We start from the raw sequence: 12,904 nt of genomic DNA, 5'->3' as shown, positions 1-12,904 counted from the left end.
ATGAGGATAGTAACCTCAAACAGTTGCTGTGAGTTATATGTTAACAGAAATACAACACTTAGACTTTTACTAAGACTTGTACATAGCAAGTGCTTTATTGTGATCACAATACTGGGAATATTGGAATTACTACATAGAGTTGATGGTGCACATCTCTTCCTACTTTGGCATTCAGTGGCATCACTCAAGTGCTTGAAATCTGCCACAGTAGGGCTATTTACTTACACCTTGGAAATTAGCAAACAGTACAAACTCCTTGGCATCTTATAAATGACTTGAAAATGTAGAATATACTTTTATAATTTAATTTTATGGGTGAAATAACTTATTATCAGTAATATTTTTAATTGCTAATAACTGAATGAAAAGTTCTGGATTTTTTAAAAAGTCTCAATAAACTGAGACAACTGATGAAAACCTGGATATAATGAAAATTTAGGGGACATTCATTCTTTAGTTTTAAAAAAACAACGATTATCTGGCATAATGTATCTACTGATGAAACTACATAGCATTACCCATAAATCAGCCTTGCCAAAAAAAAAGAATGAGCCTGAATTGGATCAAGCCTGTAACTTTAATTTAGAAAAATATTTACATAATACCATGAAGATACAACAAAATCTAGACTGGAGGATAGGATACTACAAAGGAAACCACCATACAGAGTGTGAAACTATATAGTAAATGAAAAAGAAAAGACTCATCAACCAGTAACAATATATTGGACTCCAGTTCAAACAAAGTGAAAACCTACATAATTGATGATAAAAAGGAACTATTTTAAATGTTAAATGTTCTAGCTTTTGTAAGATATAATAGTATTGTGGTTATTTTTTTTAAGTTTTCAACTTTTAGATACTAACATTTTTAAAGATGAAATGGCATTATGCCTAAGGTTTGTCCTAAAGTGGCAAGGAGAAGAGTAGTAGTGGGCACAGATGAAACAATACTGGCCACGAGTTAGTAACAGCTGAAGATAGTCAGTGGGTTCAGGGATTTCAAACAGTACAAACTGTTACAGCATTTTCTCTACTTCCATATGTGTTTGAAATTCTCCATAATGAGGTTAAAAAAAAAAACTACAAGTAACTGAGACAGAGCTGGTACTTGCCTCAGTGAGACAGAGTTTACAGTTTGAGTCTAACCAAGTTAACTGACTACTAAAACAGAAACATTAACACTCCTTGCAGGAATATAACAGAATCCAGTGTCTACAATAATGTACAAGATACAATCCAACAATTTCTTGACATATGATCCAACAGGAAAATGTGACCCATTCTCAAGGGAAAGGGGAAAAGACAATCAATGGAGTCCAACCCTGAAATGAGCTAGATATTCATTCATCAGACAAGGACTCTAAAGCAGCCATTATAACTCAATGAGGTAAAGGTAAATATGCTTGAAACAAAAAGATAATAATAAAAGAATAAAATGTAGATGAAAGGTACTCAGGAATTCTTATAATTTTTGTAACTTCCTGTAAGTCAAACTATTTCAAAATAAAAAGTTAGAAGTAATAGGAGTAGGGGGAGCAGGCAGAAGAAATAGAAACTGCAGAACTAAAAAATGTATTACCTGCAAAATGGTACAGCCACTTTAGAAGACAGTTTGGTGGTTTCTTACAAAACTAAATATACTCTTACTATACAATCTAGCAATTACATTCCTTGATATTTACCCAAATGAACTGAAAACTTATGTCCACACAGAAACCTGCGCACAGATGCTTACAGCAGCTTTATTCATAATTGCTAAAACCTGGAAGCAACAAAGACGCCATTCAGTACATAAATGTACAAACTGTGGTACATCCAAACAATGGAATTTAATCAGCATTAAAAAGAAATGAACTATTAAGCCATGAAAAGACATGAAGGAAACATAAATTCATATTCCAAAGTGAAAGAAGCCAATCTGTAAAGGCTACATATTGATTCCAACCAAATAACATTCTGGAAAAGGCAAAACTATGAAGACATTAAAAAAATCTGCATAGGCAGAGCACAGAGGATTTTTAAGGCAGTGAAAACACTCTGTATGGATAATATGATGCATACATGTATTATATATTTGTCCAAACTCACAGAACATAAACCACCAAGAGTGAACTGTAACATAAACTATGGACTTTGCCAGATTATGATGTGGGTTCACTAGCTGTAACGAATGTACCAGTCTGGTGGGGTATGTTGGTAATGAGGGAGGCTATGCATGTGTGGGGTAGGAGATATAATAGGAATTCTGTACCATCCTCTTAATTTTGCTTGAACTTAAAACTGCTCTTAAAAAAAAAGTCCATTAAAAATGGTTGGGTAAAAAAAAAAAGTAAATTCACTGGATAGGCTTAACAGCAGAACAGAGATGATAAAGAAAAGTCAGTCAACTTTTGGATCAACAGGATTATCAAATCTGAAAAGAGAGAAAAAAAGATCAAAAGACGTGAACCTATGGATAATATCAAGTAGCCTAATATACATCTAATTTTATCCAGTAAAATAGAAAAAGAGAAAACTACTTGAAGAAATAGTAGTTTCAAATTTTCCAAATGTAATAAGTCATACATTTACAGATTTAAGAATCTAAGCAAACCCCAAACATGATAAATATAAAGAAAAACACATCTAGGTATATCATAGTCAAATTGCTGAAAACCTGCAAGTAGCCAGAAACCACACATTCCATATACAGGGAAACAAGTGTAATATCAGAGACTTTGCATCAGAAAACTATGGACACCAGAAAACAGTGGAATATCTTTAAAGTGTTGAAAAAAAATAACTGTAAACTCCAAATTTTGTATCCAGCAAAAATATCCTTTCAGAGTGAAGATAAAGACATTGTCAGATAAAAGAAAACTAAGAGAAGTATTTTGCCAACAGACCTGTACAATAAGAAATGCTAATGGAAAATTTTCAGGCTGAAAGGAAACGATACCAGAGGGAAAAAAATATTTGAAGTATTTTGCCAACAGACCTGTACAATAAGAAATGCTGATAGAAAATTTTCAGGCGGAAAGGAAATGATACCAGAGGGAAACACATACTTGAAAGGGGATGATGAATTTTGGAAATGGTAAATATCCAGGTAAATATAAAAGTCAATTATTCTGCTATGCAGCTAAATAGACTATGCTCATAATAGAGCCCCCCCAGATCTGATCTGGATGTTAAACCTCAATATGAGACTACAGAGAAGGAGATCTGAAACCTCTTGTTCAAATATTCAAAACCTGTTTTGTGTAATTCAATCAGCAGCACTAAAGTTAATGAGAAATTATAGGGCATCAAATTCAGCTCAACACAAGGAGGAATTTTTCTAAAAACTAAGACTTCAAGAAGAGAATAGGTGTATCTGCAATAACATGGACCTAGAGGGTATTACACTAGGTGAAATAAGCTACACAAAGAAAGACAAATATCGTATGATCTCATTTATATGTGGAATCTAAAAACAAAACAAAATGAACAAAACAGCAATAAACTCATAGACACAAAGTGACTGATAATTATCACGGGGGAAGGATTGGGGTGGGTGGATGAAATGTATAGGGGACAGAGGCACAAAATCTTAATATAAATTAGTCACAGGGATGAAAGTACAGCATAGAGAATATAGTCATTAATTCTGTAACATCTTTTTGTGTTCACAGACAGTAACTACACTAGTTGGGGTGAGCATTTAATAATGTAAATAACTGTTGAATCACTCCACTATATACTTAAAATAGTAATTAATAATAAAAAATAAAAACCTTATAAAGAGAAGAGGCTTCTCAGCAATGTAATCAGCTTCCTGTCATTAAATGTATTCATAGAGGCTTGATGATTATCTATCTTGATGCTGGTAGGATTACCTTTTTGGATACCAATAGTCTAACTTCTTGATTATCTAACCCCAAGTTGCCTAACACAAAGGTGGTATTATATCAAACAACTCTGACCATGATCCCTAATACACAGCATAAAATGTTTTGCCTTTATCATCACCCCCTTATAACCCCAAGCTCTATTTCACAATTATCTTTTAATTCTAGTTTTTAAATGCAAATACTATTCTTTTAAATGTATATAGTGTTTTATAGGTTATAAAAACAATCCCAAATACAGTAATTCATTTGGACCTTTCAAAATCCTCTGGCTGGGAAAAGATTTATAAAACTGCTAGGTGTTAACAATCTCTGAACCATAGCAAAGAGAAGCAGAAACTACAAATCAACTGTTTGGACTGTTGCCTATTTGGGTTTGAAGGGCATATACACTGACATTACCCTTTTTTGCCACTAAATGTCAAACACATGTATTTAAGACAACCCTTAAATTTTAAGTTAAATGAATGTGACGGTGAAAAAATAAGAGTATTTTTAAGAATATTAATCCATGGCCTTTAAAATGAAGTGGAGTACTTCAGCTGTACATAAAAGGACACTAAAAATTACCTGTTGCAGAATCTGACTTTGTATCAGAAGTGGGTGGTGCCTCACAAAGCTCTATGTTTCTGGACTGAGAGTTTTCAGAAGTGCTGTTAGGTTCAACTGGAGTAGACACTGAACTTTCTAACTGGCTGCCATTTGCCACCAATGTTTCAGCTTTCAATGAGTGCATCTAAAGAGGAAACACATTTAACAGAGATGAATCTAAATTTACTGTGGTAGATGAGACCAAAATATGAGTAATTTAAACTCTACAGGAAGGAGATGAATGTTCTGAGTAGATGAATCTAAAATGTGTAACACTAAACATTCAGTTACAAGGTCACAAGACCATAAAAAGATTTTTAAAACATCCTACTGATTTTCCTTCAGATTAGAATTCAAAGAAAAAAGCTCTATTATCCAAAGTGGACAAATGGATAACAAGCTGTATTATCCATTTGTCCAAAGTGGAAGCAAATGAGAAAGTGAGTAAAGTCCTTAAAACATGTCAAGCAATATACCATTAGGGACCTTAATGTGATGGCAAATCTTGCAGTAGTGATGTGCATTATATGATTGGGTGAGGGAAGAAAAGAGAAGGGAGCAGTAGACACTCATGTATAAGAGAGAGACATTTATAATTTCATAATGCTATTTTCAACCAGTGTAGGCAAATAGCTTTTACTATATTTTAAGTTTAATGGCATGGCAGGTTCCTGAATACAGAGTAGCTCCAAAAATATTCCAATGTCAAGTTCCTGACATATCATTTTCCCATATTTATACAAAGAGCAATTCTGTTTCTTCTCACCTGCTGGACTTTGTGAATTCTGGTAACAAGTTCATCTGCAGAAACACTTCCTGCTATTACTTCCAAAGGAATTCCATTGTCTCCTATAAAGAAACTGGATGGAACACACACTACAGGATCTGTACATTTTAATTAAGTCTAACAATTCATGGGAAACAGGAATAATCTTAAAAAACACTACTGATAACAAAGCAAATCATCTTTATGCATTGTACAATATAATCAGCTAATATAAAATAATTTCAACTACTATACCATTATGCCTTTAGTTCACATAACATGTGACTTGTGATTTATTTGTATTGCATATTTGAATGGAGAACATCCCCTACATTTCCCTCCAGCCTAACTTTAACATCCATCTTGCCTCTTGCCAGCTACTTCTAACACTCCAACCAGACGGCTCCATACTGCTTTCCTGATACTCTCAATAAAAAACTCTCTATGACCCCATTTGCAACAACGTATTGTCTCAAAAGACACTTAGTAACATAAATTTTCCATAAACAAGAATGCATGAATTTCTTAATAAAAATGGATAATTTCAACAGGAAGATGGCAGCGTGAGTAGTAGTTCAGAGGAAATCTCCTCCCCAAAACATATATATTTATGAAAATACAATAAATACAACTATTCATAAAAGAGACACCAGTGGATGCAGTACAACAGCCAGGATACATCTACATCTGTGAGAACTCAGCATCACACTAAGGGGGTAAGATACAAGCTATGGCCAGGCGGGACCCGAACACTCCCCCACCCCAAAACCTGGCAGGAAGAAAGGCGTCAGAACAGGGAGGGAGTGAAAGCCCAGGACTGCTAAACAACCAGCCCTAGAAATCCGCACCCGGAACGCAGATACAAGGTGCATGGGGTGCTGGATATTAGAGAAACGGAAAAGCAAAACCAGGGGGCAGGTCCCTGCAACTGGCGCCCCTGAGACAAAAGAAAAGCGAGTGCTTTCTGCAAGTCTTAAATAGACAGGGACCCCATAGCTGGACGAAGTTGTCCTGGCAGCTGGGAGTACCGGGGAAACTTAGGAGCTCTAAACAGAGGCAGTGCAGCTCTGAAGCCCCTCAAAGGACTAGGCAGCCTGCCAGTCGTTCCTCCAACTGGCGCAGACCCTGACACACGGGCCCAGTAGCAGGAGAGTGGGAGCGCACGCCGGGGGCGGAAGCGCTAGAAGGAACCAAGAGCAGATCCGTGGGCCACAGGGATAGCCCGCAGCGGCGCGACCGAACAGCCCAGGCGCGGCTTGTGCGCACCGGCAGCAGTGAAGCCAGAGCCCGGTAGAAGCCTGCGCAGAAAAGCCCCACGCGCACCAGCAGTGGAGCCAGAGGGAGCAGGCGCACTCCCAGGAGCTGACCGGAATCCCAGTCCAACGCACATCCGCCTGGGCCAGACCCAAAGGCCGCTGTTGCCACACAGCTGCCTGGCAGGGTCGCTGCTAGCACGGAGGAGCGCACCTGGCGGGCCTGCCACTCCCTGCAGTGCTCTGCGCTGCTCTGATGGACACTCCACCCACAGCAGCTTAGGAGATTAACCCAGTGGCTGCTCCAGGAGTGCAGGTAGCCGTCACAGGCAGCGGAGAAGGGTAAGGCATCCAGCAAGCAGGAAAGGACTTTCTTCTCCCAGCTGACACACCCGCAACCTGCCTACAGCCACTGCAATCACCATAAAAAGGCAAAAAAATCTGGTCCAGACCAAGATAGTTACACCTGAGAAAGGATCTGCAGAGGCAGACCTAACCAGTCTCCCTGAAAAAGAATTCAAAATAAAAATCATAAACATGCTGACAGAGCTGCAGAGAAATATGCAAGAGCGAAGGGATGAAGTCCGGAGGGAGATCACAGACATCCGGAGGGAGATCACAGATGTCCGGAGGGAGATTAAAGAAGTGAAACAAACTCTGGAAGGATATATAAGCAGAATGGATAAGATGCAAGAGGCCATTGATGGAACAGAAACCAGAGAACAGGAACACATACAAGTTGATGCAGAGAGAGATAAAAGGATCTCCAGGAATGAAAAATATTAAGAGAACTGTGTGACCAATCCAAAAGGAACAATATCCACAATACGGGGGTAGCAGAGGAAGAAGAGAGAGAAAAAGGGATAGAAAGTGTCTTTGAAGAAATAATTGCTGAGAACTTCCCCAAACTGGGGGAGGAAATAGTTGCTCAGAGTATGGAGGCACACAGAACTCCCAAGAGATGGGATCCAAAGAGGTCAACAGCAAGACACATAATACTTAAAATGGCAAAGATCAAGGACAGGGACAGAGTATTAAAGGCAGCCAGACAGAGTAAAAAGGTCACCTACAAAGGAAAACCCATCAGGCTATCATCAGACTTCTCAACAGAAACCTTACAGGCCAGAAGAGAATGGCATGATATATTTAATGCAATGAAACAGAAGGGCCTTGAACCAAGGATACTGTATCCAGCACAATTATCATTTAAATATGAAGGAGGGAATAAACAATTCCCAGACAAGAAAAAGTTGAGGGAATTTGCCTCCCACAAACCACCTCCACAGGGTATCTTACAGGGACTGCTCTGGATGGAGCACTCCTAAAAAGAGCATAGAACAAAACACCCAACATATGAAGAATGGAGGAGGAGGAAAAAGAAGGGAAAGAAAAAATCATCAGACTGTGTTTATAACAGCTCAATAAGCGAGTGACGTCACACAGTAAGGTAGTAAACAAGCTAACCTTGAACCTTTGGTAACCACAAATCTAATGCCTGCAATGGCAATAAGTACATATCTTTCAATAATCACCCTAAATGTAAATGGACTGAATGCACCAATCAAAAGACACAGAGTAATAGAATGGATAAAAAAGCAAGACCCATCTATATGCTGCTTATAAGAGACTCACCTCAAACCCAAAAACATGCACAGGTTAAAAGTCAAGGGTTGGAGAAATATATTTCATGTAAACAACAGAGAGAAAAAAGCAGGTGTTGCAATACTAGTATCAGACAAAATAGACCTCAAAATAAAGAAAGTAACAAGAGATAAATAAGGACATTACATAATGATAAAGGGGTCAGTCCAACAAGAGGATATAACCATTATAAACATATATGCACCCAATACAGGAGCACCAATATATGTGAAACAAATACTAAGAGAATTAAAGGAGGAAACAGAATGCAATGCATTCATTTTGGGAGACTTTTAACACACCACTCACTCCAAAGGACATATCCACCAGACAGAAAATAAGGACACAGAGGCATGGAACAACATGCTAGAACAGATGGACCTAATAGACATCTATAGAACTCTACATCCAAAAGCAACAGGATACACATTCTTCTCAAGTGCACATGGAACATTCTCCAGAATAGAACACATACTAGGCCACAAAAAGAGCCTCAGTAAATTCCAAAAGATTGAAATCCTACCAGCCAACTTTTCAGACCACAAAGGTATAAAACTAGAAATAAATTGTACAAAGAAAGCAAAAAGGCTCACAAACACATGGAGGCTTAACAACATGCTCCAAAATAATCAATGGATCAATGACCAAATTTAAATGGAGATCCAGCAATATATGGAAACAAATGACAACAATAACACAAAGCCCCAACTTCTGTGGGATGCAGCAAAAGCAGTCTAAAGAGGAAAGTATACAGCAATCCAGGCATATTTAAAGAAGGAAGAACAATCCCAAATGAATAGTCTAATGTCACAATTATCGAATTTGTAAAAAGAAGAACAAATGAGGCCTAAGGTCAGCAGACAGAGGGACATAATAAAGATCAGAGAAGAAATAAATAAAATTGAGAAGAATAAAACAATAGAAAAAATCAATGAAACCAAGAGCTGGTTCTTTGAGAAAATAAACAAAATAGATAAGCCTCTAGCCAGACTTATTAAGAGGAAAAGAGAGTCAATACACATCAATAGAATTAGAAACAAGAAAGGAAAAATCACAACGGACCCCACAGAGATACAAAGAATTATTAGAGAATACAATGAAAACCTATATGCTAACAAGCTGGAAAACCTAGGAGAAATGGACAACTTCCTAGAAAAATACAACCTTCCAAGACTGACCCAGAAAGAAACAGAAAGTCTAAACAGACCAATTACCAGCAATGAAATTGAATCAGTAATCAAAAAACTACCCAAGAACAAAACCCCCGGGCCAGATGGATTTACCTCGGAATTTTATCAAACATACAGAGAAGACACAATACCCATTCTCCTTAAAGTCTTCCAAAAAATAGAAGAGGAGGGAATACTCCCAAACTCATTCTATGAAGCCAACATCACCCTAATACCAAAATCAGGCAAAGACCCCACCAAAAAAGAAAACTACAGACCAATATCCCTGATGAACGTAGATGCAAAAATACTCAACAAAATATTAGCAAACGTGGTACTGGAGGTCCTAGCCACAGCAATCAGACAAAACAAAGAAATACAAGGAATCCAGATTGGTAAAGAAGAAGTCAAATAGTCACTATTTGCAGATGACATGATATTGTACATAAAAAACCCTAAAGACTCCACTGCAGAACTACTAGAACTAATATCGGAATTCAGCAAAGTTGCAGGATACAAAATAAACACACAGAAATCTGTAGCTTTCCTATACACTAACTATGAACTAACAGAAAGAGAAATCAGGAAAACAATTCCATTCACAATAGCATCAAAAAGAATAAAATACCTAGAAATAAACCTAACCAAGGAAGTGAAAGACCTATACCCTGAAAATTACAAGACACTCCTAAGAGAAATTAAAGAGGTCACTAACAAATGGAAACTCATCCCATGCTCCTGGCTAGGAAGAATTAATATCATCAAAATGGCCATCCTGCCCAAAGCAATATAGATTCGATGCAATCCCTATCAAAGTACCAAGAGCATTCTTCAATTAACTGGAACAAATAGCTCAAAAATTCATATGGAACCGTTAAAGACCCCGAATAGCCAACGCAATCCTGAAAAGGAATAATAAAGTTGGGGGGATCTCACTCCCCAACTTCAAGCTCTACTACAAAGCCACAGTAATCAAGACAATTTGGTACTGGCAGAAGAACAGAGCCCCAGACCAGTGGAACAGAACAGAGACCCCAGACATTAATCCAAACATATATGGCCAATTAATATTTGATAAAGGAGCCATGGACATACAATGGGGAAATGACAGTCTCTTCAACAGATGGTGCTGGCAAAACTGGACAGCTGCATGTAAGAGAATGAAACTGGATCATTGTCTAACCCCATACACAAAAGTAAACTCCAAATGGATCAAAGACCTGAATGTAAGTCATGAAACCATAAAACTCTTAGAAAAAAACATCGGCAAAAATCTCATGGACATAAACATGAGTGACTTCTTCATAAACATATCTCCCTGGGCAAGGGAAACAAAGGCAAAAATGAACAAGTAGGACTATATCAAGCTAAAAAGCTTCTGTACAGCAAAGGACACCATCAATAGAACAAAAAGGTATCCTACAGTATGGGAGAACATATTCATAAATGACAGATCCAATAACGGATTGACATCCAAAATATATAAAGAGCTCACATGCCTCAACAAACAAAAAGCAAATAATCCAATTAAAAAATGGGCAGAGGAGCTGAATGGACAGTTTTCTAAAGAAGAAATCCAGATGGCCAACAGGCACATGAAAAGATGCTCCACATCGCTAGTCATCAGAGAAATGCAAATTAAAACCACAATGAGATATCACCTCACACCAGTAAGGATCGCCATCATTGAAAAGACAAACAACAACAAATGTTGGTGAGGTTGTGGAGAAAGGGGAACCCTCCTACACTGCTGGTGGGAATGTAAACTAGTTCAACCATTGTGGAAAGCAGTATGGAGGTTCCTCAGAATGCTCAAAATAGAAATACCATTTGACCTAGGAATTCCACTTCTAGGAATTTATGCTAAGAATGCAGCAATCCAGTTTGAAAAAGACAGATGCACCCCTATCTTTATTGCTGCACTGTTTACAATAGCCAAAATATGGATGCAACCTAAATGTCCATCAGTAGATGAATGGATAAAGAAGATGTGGTACATATACACAATGGAATATTACGCAGCCATAAGAAAAAAAACAGATCCTACCATTCGCAAAAACATGGATGGAACTAGACGGTATTTTGCTCAGTGAAATAAGCCAAGCAGAGAAGGACAAGTACCAAATGATTTCACTCATATGTGGAGTATAAGAACAAAGGAAAACTGAAGAAACAAAACAGCAGCAGAATCACAGAATCCAAGAATGGACTAATAGTTACCAAAGGGAAAGGGAATGGGGATGATGGGTGGGAAGGGAGGGATAAGGGCGGGGAAGAAGAAAGAGGGCATTACGATTAGCATATATAGTGCGTGGGAGACACGGGGACGGCTGCACAACACAGAGAAGACAAGTAGTGATTTTACAGCATCTTACTACACAGATGGACAGTGACTGTGAAGGGGTATGTGGGGGGGACTTGGTGAAGGGGGCAACCTAGTAAACATAATGTTCTTTCTGTAATTGTAGATTAATGATACCAAAATAAAAAAATAAAAAAAACAAAAACAATAATGGATAATTTCTAAATGTCATGAGTTAACCAAAAGAAAGATTAATCCTTAAGCAAAAAGTATATAAAACCAATCCTTCATTGAAAGGATACAGATCTGTGAAAACTGTAGGCAGGCTTCACTGTAAAACAAAAAAAATCAAACAGAAAAATCACTAGATGAATGCAAGTGTTTCCCATATACTGAGTTGTTTTTACAAAAATTTACTGAACAAATTACAAGTATTTTTCTGAAATTACTAGTTCCTTTCAGCTGGCAGGAGAAAAATGTAAATCTTACTTCACAGACCTGTTTTGGTATTCTAAATTTTTAAATTAAAGAGTCATTTGCTCTTGCAACCCAGAAATGAGTGGCTGGACCTGGGGACTAAAAATCAATTAGTATCTGCCATTTTGCTTCTTCAACACCAAGTATATATGAAAACAGTATCTTAACTTACAAGTAGATATTAATGTCTATGACTTACTTGTGCAAATGATAATATACTGTGGTAACAAAGGATTCAAAACAACCTAAATATCCACCAATAAAAACTATTAGGTAATGCAATCATAAAAAGGAAAAAGGTATAATAAAGTATGCCAAAATACTACCATCTTTGTAAAAACAAGGGAAAACAAATGTAAATATATTTTCTTGATTTGGCAGCCTCCAGAAAGGGAACTGAGTAGTTAAGGACAGGAATGGAAGAGTCTTCTCACCAAAATGCTAGTAAAAGTTACTAATCAATGTAGGTGAGCAATTCCAAGAATCAAATTCATGCTTCCAAGAACTAGAAATGTTTCATTTTTTTCTGAAATAAAGCAAAATTATCATAAAAATGTCTAAAAATACAGGAAAAGTATAAAGAAAAAAAATCACTAAGAATCCTATCTTCTCAGAAATAACCAATGTAAAATTGTGATGCATTTCCTACCAATTATTTTCAATGCAGGCTAACTCCATAAATAAACACTAAAATGATCCCAAAACATTAGGCAATTTTATTACTATATAATAAGTTTTACTTTTCATAATTTAAATGACATATTAAATTTTATTAGTCCACAATGAAACAAATTAGTCCACAATGAAACAAATATTAACCATCACTATACATAG

General features: G+C 37.1%; 1 protein-coding gene across 6 annotated transcripts in view; it reads right to left on the bottom strand.

Moving 5' to 3' along the window:
- The window catches only part of UBXN4 (UBX domain protein 4), a 43,897-nt gene that overhangs the window by 23,553 nt on the left and 7,440 nt on the right, over positions 1–12,904 (bottom strand). For all 6 annotated transcript variants that reach the window (XM_073241377.1, XM_073241380.1, XM_073241379.1 and 3 more), the window contains 3 exons: positions 11,896–11,924; positions 5,229–5,347; positions 4,442–4,607 (listed from right to left, as the gene is read on the bottom strand). In XM_073241377.1, the coding sequence (XP_073097478.1) occupies positions 4,442–4,607; positions 5,229–5,347; positions 11,896–11,924 (314 nt within the window). The remainder of the gene's footprint in view (positions 1–4,441; positions 4,608–5,228; positions 5,348–11,895; positions 11,925–12,904) is intronic.

The sequence above is a fragment of the Manis javanica genome, chromosome 7 (assembly GCF_040802235.1).
Source record: "Manis javanica isolate MJ-LG chromosome 7, MJ_LKY, whole genome shotgun sequence".
NCBI lineage: Eukaryota > Metazoa > Chordata > Mammalia > Pholidota > Manidae > Manis > Manis javanica.
Note: the sequence above shows the minus strand (reverse complement) of the source record. Positions and strands in the feature narration are given on the sequence as shown.